The sequence below is a fragment of the Impatiens glandulifera genome, chromosome 2, assembly GCF_907164915.1.
Source record: "Impatiens glandulifera chromosome 2, dImpGla2.1, whole genome shotgun sequence".
NCBI lineage: Eukaryota > Viridiplantae > Streptophyta > Magnoliopsida > Ericales > Balsaminaceae > Impatiens > Impatiens glandulifera.
In genome coordinates, this window is record NC_061863.1 from 31,546,678 (window position 1) to 31,565,500 (window position 18,823).

General features: G+C 39.3%; 2 protein-coding genes across 2 annotated transcripts; both read right to left on the reverse strand.

Annotated features, from left to right (window-relative positions):
* Positions 1-244: 244 nt before the first annotated feature.
* Positions 245-1,267, reverse strand: LOC124924569. Its single transcript, XM_047464588.1, has one exon. It carries the CDS (start codon positions 1,265-1,267, stop codon positions 245-247), a length of 1,023 nt encoding a protein of 340 aa, XP_047320544.1.
* A 16,085-nt stretch (positions 1,268-17,352) lies between these two features.
* LOC124924570 lies at positions 17,353-18,796 on the reverse strand. Its single transcript, XM_047464589.1, has 3 exons — positions 18,569-18,796; positions 18,054-18,419; positions 17,353-17,943 (listed from the first exon to the last, which is right to left on the reverse strand). Exons 1-3 carry the CDS (start codon positions 18,794-18,796, stop codon positions 17,353-17,355), a joined length of 1,185 nt encoding a protein of 394 aa, XP_047320545.1.
* Positions 18,797-18,823: the final 27 nt, after the last annotated feature.

Consider the following 18,823-nt stretch of genomic DNA (forward strand, 5'->3'; position numbering starts at 1 on the left):
ACATCTGGACATAGCCAAAGGAATAAAATCTGATTTTGTCAGCCGAAATACTGGTTGGTCTAGATCTACCAATTTCAACCACTGGTCAGATCCCTTCAGCCGAAGGAAATTTATCGAATGGAACTTCACTTCGGATTTTCCACCAGTCATAGAAGGTATAAGATATCTCGTGCGCCCGATCCCCAAACCTTTTGAGAATTTCTCTTACGCTGGTTTCAGCTGCAACTGCTAAGGAGTTATGGGTTTATGTTGGAGATTCGGATGGAGTAATGATAGTAGCCAGTTTCCCATGATCCGAATTTTGATCTATTTGAAAAGTATCGTCCCCACCGGGACCTATTGAATTCTTTTCAGTGGTGTTACCTCCATGAACTAGAATATTTTCTTCTTCTTCATTAACTGGTTTTGAGGATTCCGGTGCAGTGTTAGGAATGACCGGCACCTTAAGAGCCGATTGTAATGAATGCTCGGTAGGAAGGGGGTTTTCAGCACCCGGATTTGTCGTAATTCTTTCTGTATTAATTCCCTCTTGAACCGGAGGACAAACCGTTGGTATTTCTTCTTCATTGTTGACCGTTTCGTTGGTCGGATCATCTAACCGGTCAGTTTTAACAGCCTGACCTTCTTCAACAATTTTACTTGTCGCCTCGTCATTATTTGCCTGAGTAACTTCTTTCGCTACGTCTAGTACCACATCTGAAGTTCTTAGCCGGACTGATTCTATTGTATCCGCAATGCTCTTAGGAGGGGATTTCCTAATTTCAGAGTTATGAGTGTGAGTACTAACCTGTTCAATAGATTTAGCAGCCCGACTCGTAGATGCTTCGGCCTGTCTTGGAGAAGGGATTTTTTCGGCTGCATCCTTCTCTTTGACTGGTGAGTTAGATGGAACTGGAAGTGGAATCACCACCATAATTGGAGTTTCCTTAAAGATCGTACCGGATGGGTCGGGGGAGGATATCCTTTCGGAATCGTGAGACCCGCTTTCCGCTTTCTTCTCAATCGACTTTCTCTTCTTAGACGCTCTCTTGATTTTTGACTTGCCTTTTACTGCGGTGTCCTTCTCTTTAGGTTCATCTTCTTTAGGGTTTTTGTCTTTCGAGATCTTTAGTTCGGCCTCTTTAGAAGCCTTGGCCCTTGGAGCTCTCTCCTTTGTTTTTTCAATCCTAGTCCTAACATTCTCAGCATTCATAATTTTAGAGTTTGATAGGGGTGTACCTTCACCGATTGGGATCTGTAAATGTCTGAGAATTTTTCCAATCGGCATGGCGTAGGTTTGAACCCGATCTTTTGTCCCTGCAACCACTTCACATAGTTGCTCGAAGAGCACACCGGCCTAGTCAATTTTGTCACCTCGGACTATTCCAATCATCATTTCATGTTTCATCCGGGTCATGTTATCGAAATTTCCCCATTTTCCTTGTAGGGATTTGGAGATTATATCCATCAGCCACCGGATCTCCGACTTCAGTTTACTTTTCTTGCTAGTGTGATCCACCATGTCAGCTGGATCATTCGTGATCGCCAGCCAAGCCGCCGCAAAATCGGCTTCAGATAGATCGGTCTGAAAACCCCTTCCCTCATTGGGCAGACCGAGAGCCTCAGCAAATAGTTCTTCATTGATTTCAAAAGTTGCACCGCATACGGTGGAAGTTATGACCTTCTTCTTCACACTTGCCTGGCTGAAGAACTCCAGAACCTCATCCTGATAATGAACAAATGGATCATCCAGGAATGTCTCAATACCGGAATCTTTCAGGGATCCGATCAAAGTTTTGTAGTCGCTGGTTCCATTTTCCTCGATATCCTTGAAATCGATCTGCAGAATGTAAGTGAATAGAGCGTATTCACGTCCCATGATGGAATAAACGAGAGATTAAGATGAATAAAAGAGATATGAGTGAAAGAGTTTTGAGATTTTTAGAGAGAGAAAGCGTGAGATGATGAATGATCCAAATTCTTGTTTATATAGAAAGCAATTACTTGGTGGTTAAAAACCGAATCATCAAGTCGTTCTGATTTTAGGCGCCAATTTTCTCTCCAAAAATTACTACGGTAACTGTTGGCTGTAAATCCGGGCGGTAAATTTGAGGGGTAAACTAGGGGCGATAAGCTATTGGCGGTTGAATTTGAGTTTATCCGAATTTTGTATTTAGCCGAACTTTTGATGTGAGACCGGAATTTGTGCCTTTATTAGAGAATGTTTTAACCGATGTTAAGATGATATCGAATTTTTGATTTTAAACCGGAATCATTAGAATGAGTAGATGACTTTGATTAACCGAAGATAATAAGTAGAGTGGTCAACCGGTCGTACAATAAAATGACCGAGATGACCGGATAAATAAAAAAAATAAGTTTGATAGTAGTCCCCTTCTTCCATTCTCAAGATCCATTCCTCCACGGTATAGCCAGTCCGGTTCTCGATTCTCCCAATCCAGCTTTCCATCATGTCGCTAGTTAGTGTGTTGGCAGGGCATACCGGGACTCCTGGTCCAACATTGGGAATGACGGAGCAAATGTATTGGCTGATTTGGGGAGCAAAGCCTATTCTTCTTATGGGAGCCGTGATGAGCTCCTTCAAGTTGTTGAAGATAAATGATGCCCAATTTATGGGTGATAGTTTTATGATTACGATCATTAGGTCATACACTTGTCGAGTGTACAACTGATTCGGCATATGTCCCAGGATTGACCGCTGGATTAGGTCTTGGAGTATTTGGATATGAGGGGCCAGGTCATCTTTCAGAGAGAATAATCGGACCTGTCAATAAATTCATTAAATGTTTGGTACCTTTTCAAGTGAATAATTTTTAGGAATTTATGATATGAACTGACCAGCCTAATCGGACTAGGCACGTCTTTAGGGGCATGATCACATCTTTTCCAATGTAGATTTAAAAAAAATAAAAAATTTGGTTTTGGGTGATGTTCCGCTTTGATTATTTTCGGCAGCTTTTCCTTGAGAAGATGCATGTATTTAATATTTTGAGTCCTAAAAAATTGAGCCGAAAAGGAAATGAATGTTTGTCATTAAGAGATGATGTACTGAACCGGTAGTACAGCAAAATTACCGGTTAGGTAAAGCGATGGGAAAAGGAAGCAAGAAAGGAACATCATTAGTCGGTTTTAAAACCAAAAGAGAATTAATAGTGGGATGGCCAGACGGTTGTAGTCTTCTTGGCCTTTGCCTTGTCCCATCTGTCGATTATCTCTTGAATCCTCTCCTTTGTCAATAACTGTTTCGGGTGGAGAATGATGCCGGAACCGTGATAGTTGTTGAAGTTGTTGAACAAATCGCTCAGCTGTGGAGCGTAGCCGGTTTTGTAGGAGATGATTAGCTCCTTCAGGTTGTCGAAGATGATCTTCGACCAGTTCACCCTAGTTCCTTCGGTGATGGCAGTCATCATCTCGAATATGCGTTGGGTGTATGATTGTGAATTGTCCTTGACCAGGATGGACTTACTTAAGATCTCACTAAGAACTTGGTATTCGTTAGCGAACAGACTCTTGGGTCCCCAAGTGTTAACCGGGGTCATAGAGCCGGAAAAGTAGTGTCTCATCTCTTCGATGAACACTGGAGAGTAGATGAGATCGGTAACACCCTCAGTTGGCAGCTCACAAAAGTTTGCGAAGTCTATCGAACTGAAAAGGAATGATTTTCCATGGACTTGAGCAAAGATGACTTCTGGATGTATCACCCTTGTTGTATCGAAGAACTCATTAACTAAGGAGTAGTTAATGGAGTAGCAATTTTCTAAGAACCTTTTGAGACCGGTGCTCTCGAGAGCTCTAAAGATGCATTAGACTTCATTGTCCTCAACATTAGCAACTGATTCGAAATCGGCTAGAAGATCTTTCTTGTAGAGAGAGCAAGACATTTTTCTAGAACATTTTGCTTAGAGATTTTTCTTGTGATGAATAGTGTTTTGAAGTTGGATTAGATTAGCTACTTAAATATCCAGCCGATGGTAAGCATGCTTAGAGATGTCATCTTGTAATTATTGTGAAGTTAACTTGTGTAAGAGTATAATGGTTATTTACAATGACAAAGTAATGATGGCAAAATATTTTCATCATGGTTTTAAAAATATGGACAGGATGTTAGTCTTCCTCTTTTAGTGATAGACACGTGTCGTCACTTTGATTGAGGTATAGACTGTTTTTCTGTTTCATAGGTTTAATCAACAAAGCATGCATGAAAACAGCAGTCAGTTGTCCCAAGTTTAGCCGGAAAAATCCAGTTACCGAAATCATGATTCATTTTATTGGTTAGTTTCCCATGACTAGTTTTATCGAGATAGCTTATTCTGGTGTGAAGAAGTGTCGAGCTAAGCCGACATTTGTTCAGCTTAGGGAATAAACTATCTGTTTTACCCAAGTAATTTTAACCGCCCAACTTGTTTTACCGGAGACATCTTTCCGACTAGCATCCCTAATTGTTTATTTACCTATTGCGGTATGGCTTGAGAAGCGTTAGCTTCTCCCTAAGCTCATGCATCGTTTTTTCATAAGGTTTTGATTTTTGAAAACATGCATTAACACTTAAGGTATAAGCTGTTTACTATCAGTAAGTCCCAAAATATTTCTGAAATAATAGAACTTAGCTTCTTGTAGCGGCTTGGTGAAGATGTCAGCCATTTGCTGTTTGGTTGAGAAATACTCCAGTCGGATGTGTTTCTGTTGAACGTGTTCCCGGATGAAGTGGTGTCTGATATCAATATGCTTCGTTCTTGAGTGCATCACCGAATTATATGTAATCACTATTGCACTGGTGTTGTCACAAAAGATTGGAGACTCTTCAGCAATTACACCGAAATCCCTTGGTTACTATTGAATCTAGAGGAGTTGAGGACAGCAGCTTCCGGCTTCTAGATACTCTGCCTCTACGGTTGAAGTGACAACTGAGGTTTGCTTTTTACTATACCAAGAGACGAGCCGGTCTCCTAGAAATTGGCATGTCCCGCTCGTGCTCTTTCAGTCAATTTTGCAGTCTGCATCAAAATAGCTTATTAGATTAAAACTTGAGTCTTTTGGGTACCATAGTTCCACGTCTTGAGTTCCTTTCAGATATTTTAAGATCCTCTTAGCCGTTGTATAGTGTGAATGTTTTGGATTTGCTTGAAATCTTTCGCATACTCCGACCGCGAACAGGATGTCCGGTCGGCTGACTGTTAGATAGAGAAGTGAGCCGATGATCCCTCGATAGGCAGTTATATCTACCCCTTGATCGTCCTCGTCTTTGTCCAGTTTCACAGATGAGCTCATTGGAATTTCTTAAGTAGTTCGGTTGTGTATTTAGGTTGGCTGATGAATGTTCCAGTGTCGATTTGTCGAACCTGAAGACCTAGGAAGAAACTTAATTCTCCCATTATACTAATCTTAAATCTGTTAGTCATTAACTTTGAGAATTGTTTACATAATTTTGGATCGGTTGAACCGAAAATGATATCATCCACATATATTTAAACAAGTAAAATGTGTTCTTTTTTCTCAAATTTTAAAAGTGTTTTGTCAACCGAACCTATTGTAAATTTGTGATCAAACAAGAATTCGGTTAAGGTATCATACCAGGCTCTTGGAGCCTGTTTTAAACCATAAAGGGCTTTATCAAGCCGGTATACATGACTTATCAGTTCAGGATTTTTAAAATCGGGTGGTTGATCAACATACACCTCTTCAGTTAGTTTACCGTTTAAAAAACTACTTTTGACATCTATTTGAAAAACTTTAATGTTTTTGAAAGCTGCATATGCCAAAAATATTCTAATGGCTTCAAGTCTAGCCACAGGAGCAAATGATTCTTCAAAATGAATGCCTTCTTCCTGTTTGTATCCTTGAGCCACTAGTCTGGCTTTGTTCCTTGTAACCAAACCGTCTTCATTGAGTTTATTTATGAACACTCATCTTGTTCCTATGACCGATTTCAAGATTTCAAGCAAATCTCTGAAACAGGCGGTCGGCTAATGCATGTTTTCCATGTGTCCTAAATGGAAAGGCATGCACGCAATCTTTCTGAACCGGCACGGCTTCCAGCGACCAATCTCCTGGAGAGAGAAAAGATGACCGTTGTCATCCTTTCACTATAAAAGGAAGTCGAAGCGTCTCCAAAAACAGAGAGCAACAGTGAAAAAGATATCTTACGCGCAACCTTGAATAGTGATTTAAATTTCCGAAATTGTCTTACATTCTGTGTATTTACAAATCTGTAGAAGTGTATTACAAATACTGTGTGAATATAGTAAAGTGAACTACGAGCAGTAAATAAGACTCAATCGTATTGTGTTGTTGAATATTCCTTAGTGAATATCCTTCTCACTGTTTGAGAAGAAGGGGTGACGTAGGAGAGTTTTCTCCGAACATCCATAAAAATCTGTGTCTTGTGTTTTTCCTCTTTATTTGTCCGGCTTACTACCATTAACCGAACCGAAACACCTAGTATCTCAACCGAACCTAAATATCATTAACTTAACCGAACCGGCTTCCTCCTTAAACTGATATCTCTTAAATACCTTCCAAACCGAATTGTGTGAGTTGCTTCAGATTGAAACGGACATTTCCGCACTTGAACTCGGTTCAAGACTCTGTGACAATCTGTGTAGTGTTAAGAGCGGTTCAAGTCTTTAGCCGGATTAGTTCCAATTGTGTGTGTTGTTGTTGTAAGAGATTACCGATTAGCCGGACCCCGGTCCCATATCGGCCATCCCGATCCTAACAAGTGGTATTAGAGTAGGTTCTTAATAATCAACTAACCGAAGAAGATGGGAAGCATGACCCACAACGATAAGCCACCGATGCTAAACAGCGAGGCATTCAGAGACTGGAAGGTTCAGATGTATCTACATCTAATAACTTTGGATGATGAGATGAAAACCATCCTAAAGGAATGACCGATAAAAATTGAAAAAGGGTGTGGAACATGGACGGCTGAAGATAGGAGAAGAAATAACCTGGACAACCATTGCATGAGACACATCTTCAAATCTATAGACGATAATACGTTCAACAAAATCAAAGATTGTCAAAGTGCAAAAGAAGCCTGGAAAACTATCATTCAGGTTCATGAAGGAAATGAAATAACTAAGGAGAATAAACTCTTGGTGGAAACTCAAAAGTATGAGAACATCAAGATGAAGCCGGGAGAAACTATGAAGGAATTCAGTGACCGGTTCACTAGTGTGGTCAACGAGCTGTACACACTTGGAAAGAGATATGAAAACTGACAGATCATTGTGAAAGCATTGAGATGGAACTAAGTGTTAGACTTTATTTCTCTCAAACTGGTTTAACTCTTCTTGCATTGCTAAATCCAATCGGGATTTAGCAACACTTCATCCACCTTTTTCGGCTCAATTTGTGATATAAAAGCTGAGTTTCATACTCTTCCAAATTTTGTTTCCTAGTTCGGACGGGTGATGAGAGGTTAACTATTAAATTCAAGTGTATGATTTTTATTCCTTCTAAGGTTTACTCTGGTAGTGTCTTCCAAGCATCCGGTGAACTGATCAAGGTTAGACGAATCGGTAGGTTGAACAGAGTTAGGCCGACCGATTTCCTCGGTAGACACTAAGGTGTCAACTTCCTACGGTAAAGCAGCTTGATCAGGCTGAATCTCAGCATTAACCGCTTGATCATTGACAAACCGTCTATAGACCGGAACCTCATCTTCATCATCAGAATAGATATTAAAATTTTCCATTCTATTGTGAAGGTCGAAGGGTACTGCAGTGTTACGTTCAATTGGTTCATCAAAAACAATATGAGAGGTTTCTTCAACTGTTAACGTTCTAGTATTATAAATTCTACATGCCTTACTTACGGCTGAGTAGCCCAACATTATTCCTTCATCGGATTTAGCATCAAACGCGGTCAAATAACTTTTGTCGTTGATGTGAACATAACACTTACAGCCAAAGATCCTAAGATACCAGATGTTAGGATCTTTGTCATGGTATATTTCAAATGGTAGTTTAGTAAATCGTTTGGTAATGAAAGACCGATTTTAATTATAACATGCAGTATTGATAGCTTCAGCCCAAAAATTTTGAGCAATACCCGAATCGGCTATCATGGACCTTACGGCTTCCTTGAGAGTTCGGTTTCTTCTCTCAGCCAGACCATTTTGTTGAGGTGTTCTGGAACTAGACAACCCATGCCTAATACTAGAATCATCAAGAAATGTAGTTAATGTACTGTTTGTGAATTCGGTTCCTCTATCACTTCTGATTCAGTTAATTTGGATAAATTTCTCATTTTGTATCCTTAAAAGTAACTTGATCAGGTTTGGTGTAACTTGATTTTTAGAAGCTAAAAATGTTATCCAAGTAAATCTAGAGTAATCATTAACAACTACCATGGTAAATTGCATGCCTCTTAGGCTTGTTACCCTGACTGGTTCAAATAGGTCAATATGCAATAGTTTTAAACATCGTTCGGATTGAAAATTTCCTTTGCTTTTAAAAGATGATTTTATTTATTTTCCCATTTGACATGCAGAACATACTTTATCTTTGGAAAAATTTGATGTTTGGAAAACCATGAACTAATTCCTTAGAACATATGAAATTTAGAGTTTGGAAGTTTAGATGGTTTAGCCGTTTGTGCTAGAGCTAGTTAAGATCATTCCTAGCTATCATGCAAACCGGGTTCTCAATCTTAGTTTTCCAATCTACTTTGTAAATGTTTCCTATTCTATTTTCGGTTAAGAGAGTATCACCATGTTGATTTTTAACTAAACATGCATGTTTATGAAATTCAACCGTATACCCTATGTCACACATTTGACTAATGCTTAATAGGTTAAATTGCAAGTTTTCTACTATGAGCACATTGTTTATAGACAGGTTGCCATGGACAATCTTACCCTTGCCCACGACTCTACCTTTTGAGAAGTCGTCGAAAATTATCATTACTCCGGCTTCATAAATAATATCAGATAGTAGTCCACTATTTCCGGTCATGTGTCTTGAACACCCGCTATCCAAGTACCACTCCGAGTTTTCTAACCGCTTGCTTCTCCTGACCTGCAAAAAATAAATATTTACACCTTTCTGGTACCCACATTCAGTTAGGTCCGTGGTTGATTAGTCCCTTAGGGATCCAGACTTTAATAAGTCGGATAACTTTTCCAGTAATGGTTCTAATTGTTTTACCGGTTTTCGGATTCTCATCATTCTGTCTTCCTAAGAGTGCATTATTTTGTGGTGGTAGTGAGTGTTGATTAGTTCTCTGTGAAGGTGTATCGGTTTGTTTACTTTCTTACCGATTGACTTTCCTTCTCTCAGAATGAAGCCATTTTTCCGAGTCGGTTGGACTTACGTATTTCATTTCATTTTCCAGTATGAAGTAACGATCTGCCTCATTGTCGGTTAAAGAGCTCTTGACAAATCTTATAAAGGGAAGATTTTCTATTGTCAGTGTCATCCCGTTGGAATAGTTCCGGTTGGCGGATTTGTTGTTTTTGTATCCAAGTCCAAATTTGCATTTGGGATGTCGTTGATATTTAGACATCTGACTTACCGCTTCATTGGATGTTTTCAAGGCAACCGTGACATATTCGGTTCATTCATTTTCTTCGGTTACCGATTGAAATGTCTCCTTGAGGTTCTCATTCTCGATAGTCCAACCGGTTCATATACTATGGTTTCGCTTGACTCACCAGCGGTACCACTTGACTCTCCGGCTTCATAGTTTGACCGAGTCGGTATAAGAGAAGACAAGTTTCTGAACTCAGCGACTATATCGTTGAGTGCAATAACTAGGTCTTCTTTAGTAAATTCTTCAGAGGAAAAGTCAAATACTTCTTCTTCATTTGCCATGAGGCAGTTACTTTTTCATCGTCATTTTTACTGTAATAGTATGCCTAGTCGCTTCCACCGTCAGATGCTATAAGTGCCTTCTAGATCTCATTTCCTTCACCGGTTTCGGTTTGCTGCCGGTCATTCCTTTGATATTCATTTCTCTAGTTGTCGTTTCTTTAGTAGTCGTTTCTTTGATAATTACTTGCCGGTTTTTGGTCATCTCGTCTTAGTCTTCTGCATTCCGACCTGTAATGACCAAAACCATCACAGTTAAAACATCTTACGTTGGATTTGTTGGCGTAATTATAGTTGTAGTTGTTGTTGGATGGTTGATTCTTCTTCATGAATCTCCCGAATTTCTTTTCTGGCATGGCCATCACGTCTTCACTAATCTGATCAGCGCTTTTGATGGGAGCCGGAGCGGTTGATATAGGAACCGCTGGTTCCATTGATGTCACCATTGCTTTGGTTACGGTTGATGTTGCTGCTTCATCTTCGATCCGAGATTTCATCTCGAATTCATAAGCTTTTAGGTCCTCAAACACATCGTGCAGCTTCATATGCCCAAGGTTGCTTGATTCCCTCATCATCATGGTCTTTATGTGCCATACACTTGGTAGAGATCTCAATGCTTTTACAATGATCTCCTAGTTTTCATATCTTTTCCCAAGTGTGTACAACTCGTTGACCACGCTAGTGAACCGGTCACTAAATTCCTTCATGTTTTCTCCCGGCCTCATCTTAATGTTATCATACTTTTGAGTTGCTACCAAGATTTTGTTCTCCTTAGTTCTTTCGTTTCCTTCATGGATTTGAATAATAGTTTCCCAGGCTTCCTTTGTACTTTGACAATCTCTGATTTTATTGAACGTATTTTCGTCCACGTCTTTCAAGATGTGTCTCATGCAATGGTTATACAGGTTACTTCTTCTTCTATCTGTATCGGTCCTTCCTTTAGGATGGTTTTCATCTCATCATCCAAAGTTATCAGATGTAGATACATCTCAACCTTCCAGCCGCTAAACGCTTCACTACTTAACATTGGTGGCTTATCGTTGTGGGTCATGTTTCCCATCTTCTTTTAGTTGCTTAATTGTTAAGATTCCTGCTCGGAAACCACTTGTTAGGATCGGGATCGCCGATAGGGGACCGAGGTCCGGCTAAAGGTAGATCACTTACAACAACACAACACACAACAATTGGAACTAATCTAGTTAAAGACTAGAACCGCTCTTAACACTACACAAATTGTCACAAACTCTTGAACCCAGTTCAAGGGTGGAAATGTCTGTTTCAATTTGAAGCAACGTACACGATTCGGTTTGGAAGGTATTAGGAGAAGTCGGTTAGAGTGGGAATATTAAGCCGGTTCGGTTTGAGTGAATAGTGTTTCGGTTCAGTTAGAGTGAGTAAGCCGGAATGTAAAGTAAAGAACACAAGACATAATTTTATGGATGTTCAGAGTTGAATCTCCTACGTCACACCTTCTTCTCAAACAGTGAGAAGGATATTCACTAACTTGAATATTTCACAACTACACCCTGATCGAGTATTATTTACTGCTCGGCGATTACACAACTCACACAATGATGTAATACTTTTACACAAGGTAAAATACACAGATTTCTTTTACAACTTTGAATCAGAAAACTATATGAACTCAGAATATTTTAAGGCTTGAATGTATGAAGAACTGAGTTGTTTTTAGCTCGCACGCGTTGTGTGTTTGTACTACTCTTGGCTTCTTTTATATAGAGAATATGACAACGGTCATATTTCTCTCTCATCTTTTGATTGGTCATCCGAACCGGCTATAGTAGGTAGCCTTGCTTTTTGTACATGTGGCAGTCATGCACGAGGGTAGCCGCCTGTACGATGAGGTTGCTTGTGATCTTGGACAATCAATCATCATTGCTTTTATTGCATGCTTATAATTTGAGATCACGGATCCATTCTTATGTTTATTTCTAAGATATTCATTACGTCATCTTTCACAGATTTTATCAATATACTTTCCTATTGGCCTTAAGATCCTCGATATATTAAGTCGGCCGGAAAGGATGCTTCATACGGTTTTTCCGAGCCGGTTGGGAGAGTCAAACCGATTTTCTTGATTGTTCGGATTCTTCGAGACAAAGTGTCTCGACCGGTCTGGTGCAGTACCTGCAATAAGGATTTTGAGACTGGTTAAGTTCTTTGTCCGGTTAAAATTAACTTAATTTTTCTAACATCATCTCGAACACATATGCTTTCAGATCTTCAAATACATCATGCAACTTCATCTTGTGAAGACCTTTTGATTCTCTCATCACCATGTTTTTGATATCCCAAGTACTAGGAAGCGATATTAGAGGTTTGACAATCGTCTCTTTGTTTTCGTATTTCATTTCAAGAAGTGAGAGTTCATTCACAACACTTGTGAAACGGTCACCAAATTCCTTCATTGTTTCTCCGGGGAGCATCTTGATATTTTCAAACTTTTGAGTGACCATCATAATCTTGTTTTCTTTGGTTCGCTCGTTTCCTTTTTGAAGCTAGATGACGGTCACTCACACTTCTTTTGTAGTAGTACATCCTCTGATCTTGGCAAATGTGTTTATGTTCTGAGTTTTGTAGATGGAATTTCTGCAGGTATTGTCAAGGTTGTTCCTTCTTCTTTCCTAAGCTGTCCATACGCTCATTTCCTTGTCAATCATTATTGGTTTTCATCGTCCATGGTGGTTAGGTGCAGATGCATGCGTAACTTGCAATCAACGAAGTCTTTGCATTCGAGAAGTGGAGCCTTTTCTCTATAAGACATGCTGGCGTCTGGTTGCTTGAGTATAGAGACTAGCTGCTCTGATACCACTTGTTAGGATCGGTATCGCCGAAGGAGACTAGTGGTCTCGCTAAGGTGAATGCTTACACACATATAAACGATGTGATGTACCTATCAAGAGATAGGGTTTTAGATGAATCATATAAAAATGATGTCATGTACCTATCGAGAGATATTGTTTTGGTTGAATCGTATAAAAACAATTTGATGTGCTTATCGAGATATAGATTTTGTGATTGAATCGTATAAAACGATGTCATGTACCTATTGAGAGATAGAGTTTTGGTTAAATCATATAAAAACGATGTCATGTACCTATTGAAAGATAGTATTTTTGGTTGAATCGTAATAAACAATTTCATGTATCTATCGAGAGATAGGGTTTTGGTTGAATTATATAAAAACGATGTCATGTATCTATCGAGAGATAGGGTTTTGGTTGAATTTTACAAAAACAATGTCATTTACCTATCTAGAGATAGGGTTTTGGTTAAATCATATAAAAACAATCTCATATACCTATCGAGAGATAGGATTTTGGTTGAAACATATTAAAACGATGTCATGTACCTATCGAGAGATAGAGTTTTTGTTGAATTGTATGGAAACGATGTCATGTACCTATTGTGAGTAGTGTTTTTGGTTGAATCGTGTAAAACGATGTAATGTACCTATTGAGAAATAGGGTTTCGGTTAAATTATATAAAAATATTGTCATGTACCTATCAAGAGATAGAATTTTCATTGAATTTTATAAAAACAATGCCATTTACCTATTGAGAGATAATGTTTTGGTTGAATCATATAAAAACAGTCTCATGTACTTATAGAGAGATAGGGTTTTGGTTAAATTGTCAAAAAATGATCTCATGGACCTACCAAGAGATAGGGTTATAATTGAATCCTATAAAACCGATGTCATGTTCCTATCAAGTGATAGGGTTTTAGTTTAAATCCTATAAAACCGATATCATGTACCTATGTAGATATAGAGTTTTGTTTAATCATATAAAAACGATGATATATACCTATCGAATGATAGGGTTTTGGTTAAATTGTATAGAAACAATGTCATTTACCTATCGAGAGTTATGGTTTTGGTAGAATCTTATAAAACAATGTCATATACCTATTGAGAGATAAAGTTTTGGTTGATTCATATAAACACATTGGCATGTACCTATCGAGAGATAGGGTTTTGGTTGAATCTTATAAAAACGATGTAATGTTCTTATCGAGAGAGATAGTTTTTGGTTGAATTATATAAAACAATGTTATATACTTATCTAGAGATAGGGTTTTGGTTGAATCATATGAAAATAATGTAATGTACCTATGGAGATATAGGATTTTGATTAAATCGTAGAAAACGTTGTCATATACCTATCGAGAGATGGGGTTATTGGTTGAATCGTATAAATTAGTTATCCTAATTATTCTGGTGGGTCCCCTTACATGGGTCCATGTAACTTACTGTTTTTATTAAAAATTGGCTAAGTATAAATAAAAGCCTCTAGTATACCATGTCCCTTACATGGGTCCCCTTACATTCTGGCTATCTTTATAAGTTAACAAATAACAATTATATCCCAGTTCATAATAGCAGCAGCAAGTCTATTCCTAAGTATAAATTGTGAGCCACTTCTACATTGGTCCTTCTACCAAAATGTCCCACCATATAATTAACACAAAAATTTATATCTCAGCCCCTAGTAATAATAATACAAGTCTCTTCCTAAAATGACCCATAAATAAATACATAAGGGTGAACAATTCCAGAATTGCACCCTTGACCCTACTAGCCTTTTAGAACAGAAAAAGATGAGTTTGGACATAACAATTCTACCCTACTTATAAAAATTTCGACCTCGAAATTTACTTACGGAACAGTTCAGGATAGTTCTGCTGCATATCCTACTCTACTTCCCAGGTGGTTTCTTCTACGGAACAGTTGTGCCAAAGCACCTTGACCATATATACTTCCTTATTTCTTAACTTCCTGGTTTGTCTGGCCAAGATCTGGGTTGGTCTCTCCTCATATGATAAATCCTTTGCTAACTGAACCTCTTCATAATGAATCACATGGTTGGCATTAGGAACGTAATTCCTCAAATTGGACACATGAAAAACATTGTGAACAGTAGCAAGGCTTGGAGGCAATGCTAATCTATATGCAATTTCACCAACTACCTCCAGAATCTCAAAAGGCCCTATATATCTTGGATTCAATTTTCCATTCTTTCCAAACCGAATGATACCTTTGCAAGGAGATACCTTAAGAAACACATGGTCGCCTTTGTTGAATATTATATCCCGACGCTTCTTATCTGCATAACTCTTCTGCCGGCTTTGAGCTGTTAGCAATCTTTCTCTAATCTTGTTAACTAAGGAAATTGTGTTGGAAACGATCTCAGGCCCAATTAACATCATTTCCCCAACTTCATCCCAATGCAGTGGAGTCCTACACTTCTTCCCATAAAGAGCTTCAAAAGGTGCCATGCCAATAGAAGATTGATAACTGTTGTTGTAGGTAAACTCTACTAATGGCAGCCTTTATTCCCAATCACCACCAAAATTTATAAGGCATGCCCTTAGCAGATCTTCTAGAATTTGAATCACTCTTTCAGATTGGCCATCTGTTTGGGGTGAAATGCAGTACTGAATGCTAACTTTGTCCCCAAACCCTTGTGTAACCTTTCCCAGAAGTGCGAGGTAAAACGAGGATCTCGGTCGGACACAATTCTGGTTGGGATGCCATGGAGTCTAACGATCTCTTGCAAGTACATCTCCGCGTATTGATTCATTGAAAACGTTGTCTTTACCGGAAGAAAATGTGCTGACTTAGTAAGACGATCAACTATTACCCAGATGACATTCATTTTCCTCAAGGTCAAAGGTAACCAAACCACAAAGTCCATGGCTATATCGTCCCATTTCGAAACAGGTATAGGTAGTGGACAAAGAAGTCTAGAAGGCCTTTGACGCTCAACCTTCACTTGCTGGCATGTTAAGAACTCACTAACATACTTGATGATATCTTTCTTCATACCCGGCCACCAATACAACATCTACAGATATTTGAACATTTTGGTGCTTCCTGGATGAATAGAATATGGAGTAGTGTGTGCTTCAACCAATAATTCTTGCCTTAAATAACCTACTGAAGGTACCCATAGTCGATCCCTATGATACACCAGATTATTCTTAGTGCTGTACAAAGGTGTCTCCCGCTTCTCATCTCTTTGCTTCCATAATGTGAGTTGTGGGTCATCAGCTTGTCCCAACCGAATTCTTTCTACAAGATCAGGAACAATGGCTAGAGTTGCAAGAATGCACTCCTGCCTTGGCTCAATCACAACCAACTCTTATCTTTCAAACTCTTGAATCAGGTCAGACTGGGCAGTAATTTGATTAAGCGAACCAGACTTACGGCTTAAGGCATTAGCTACAACATTGACCCTCCCCGGTTGATAAAAAATTTCACAATCATAATCTTTCACCAGCTCCAGCCAATGCCGCTGCCTCATATTCAACTCCTTTTGAGTAAATAAATACTTCAGACTTTGATGATCAGTAAATATTTGAGATTTCTCACCATAAAGATAATGCCTCCAGATCTTAAGAGCAAAAACTACAGCCGCTAGTTCCAGGTCATGTGTGGGATAATTCCTTTCATGAACCTTCAATTGCCTTGAAGCATATGCCACTACATTCCCTCTTTGCATAAGAACAGCTCCTAGTCCACACTTCGATGCATCTGTGCAAACCACAAAGTTGCCTACTCCTTCTAAAATGGTAAGCACTGGGAAGAAGTCAGGCACCGCTTTATCTCATTAAAACTTGTCTCGCATTCAGAAGACCACACAAATTTCACATTCTTGCGCGTTAGAGTTATAAGGGGTAGAGCTATCTTGGAGAATCCCTTGATGAACCTCCTAGTGTAGCCTGCTAATCCAAGGAAACTCCTCACTTCAGTCATGTTCTTTGGTGTGGCCCACTCCTTAACTGTTTCCACCTTTGATGGGTCAACTTCCAACCCCTTTGCTGAAATAATATGCCCCAAGAAAGCAATCTGTTTGAGCCAGAAATCACACTTACTTAACTTTGCAAACAGCTGATTTTATTTTAAGACTTGCAAAACTATAGCCAAGTGTTTCCTATGCTCTTCCTCCGAACGCGAATAGATTAATATATCATCTAAGAAAACCACCACAAACTGATCCAAATACGAATGGAATACCCTATGCATCAACTCCATGAACACAGCTGGTGCATTGGTTAGACCAAATGGCAGAACCAAGAACTCATAATGCCCATAACGGGTTCGGAATGTGGTTATCTTTATATCTTCTTCCTTGATTCTCAACTGATGATACCCAGAACGCAGATAAATCTTGGAAAACACCGCAGCACCTTGAAGTTGATCAAACAGGTCATCAATTCTGGGCAATGGATACTTATTCTGAACTGTCACCTTGTTCAACTCCCTATAATCAATACACAACCTTTTGGAACCATCTTTCTTATTCACAAGAAGGACTAGTGCACCCCATGGAGACACACTTGGGCGGATGAAGCCTTTGTCCAGATAATCTTGCAATTTATCTTTCAGCTCTTTCATTTATGTAGGTGCTAAACAATAAGGCGCCTTTGAAATTGGCAGTGTCCCTGGCTTCAATGTTATAGAGAACTCCACATCACGTTTGGCGGCAAACTTGAAATATCATTAGGGAATCAACTAGGGAAATCCCTCACTACTTCAATATCTTCCAACTTAATTTTCTGCCCAATTATCATAGCACAATTATAAAACATCACCCTAGTGGCTCTTTCCAAAAACAGTTGTTGTCTTTTACATGCTGGACTCGCACGAAACAGAAAGGTCTTCCCATACTGATCTGTTAACACCACCCTCTTCTTATTACAATTAATCTGCGCCTCATGCTGGAATAGCCAGTCCTTACCTAGGATCAAATCAAATCCTACCATATCTACTACCACAAGATCTGCTAACATCTTACGGTTCTGATTATAAATTGGGCAGGCCTTAATAATCTTTTTAAAATTCAGGTGAGAGCCTGAAGGAAGTGATATATATGCCATCAAAAATTCCTCAGGTTTTAAACCAGCTTTTTGAACAAAACATGCAGTAATAAAGGAATGTGTTCCTCCAGTATCTATCAAAGTGTTGGCTAAAATATTTGCTATTAGAAGATTACCCGTAATGATCGTGGTCTTAGGGTCGGCCTCCTCCCTTGACATTGAGAAAACCCTCCCTGGTGCAACCTCATTCTTCTTGGGACAGTCCCTTTGGATGTGCCCTCGCTGCTTACATAAGAAACAAACATCGGACCCTTGTATACAGCTCCCTATATGAGTCTTCCCACAGATGGTACATACTGAATTGGAGTGTTGGAAGATTTGGCTGAGGATACTGATCCAGCTGGTTGAAGCCTCTTTGATTGTTGTGACTGCTGGGGCCTTTGAGAAAATCTTTGGTTGTTGTTGTTCTGGTAGAAGTTCTTTGGCTGCTGAGAATGCTGGGAAGTAGCAGCCTGATTATAAGATGACTGGGGCAAGGCATTTCGATTGAATGACGGATTAAAAGGCCTCTTCGTTGCTGGACCATGAAACTCCCTCCCTTGATAACTTTCCCTCTTGGTCTGGCCCTCCTTAAAGATATCTTGGCTGTCCTTCTCAGCCATTAGAGCTCGATCAATCGTTTCCCGCATAGAAGAAGGATTACTAAGTCTCACATCCCGACGGATTGTAGCATTGAGGCCCTCAAGAAAGTGATTAAGCTACATGGAAGCGTTGTCGGTCACCATTGGAGCAAAGTACTTACCTCTTTCAAACCTCTTTACATAATCTGCAATACTCGAATCCCCTTGCTTAATTTCAATAAATTCTCACGCTAGCTTGTTTCTGGTGCTCAAAGTAAAATACTTGCCATATAAAACCTCTTTAAATTCCCCCATGAGATGCTGCTAAGATCAAGCGCTGCCTTAACACCCTGCCACCAAATTCTAGCATCATCCCTCAGCATAAACGTGGCACACCTGACCCTTTCCACCTCTAAAATCTGCATAAACTCGAAGATGGTTTCCATAGACTGTACCCACTCTTCAGAAACAATAGGATCTGAAATGCCCTTGAACTTAGCTAGCTTAAAGGTCATGAACTGTTTGTACACAGGGGCTTACCC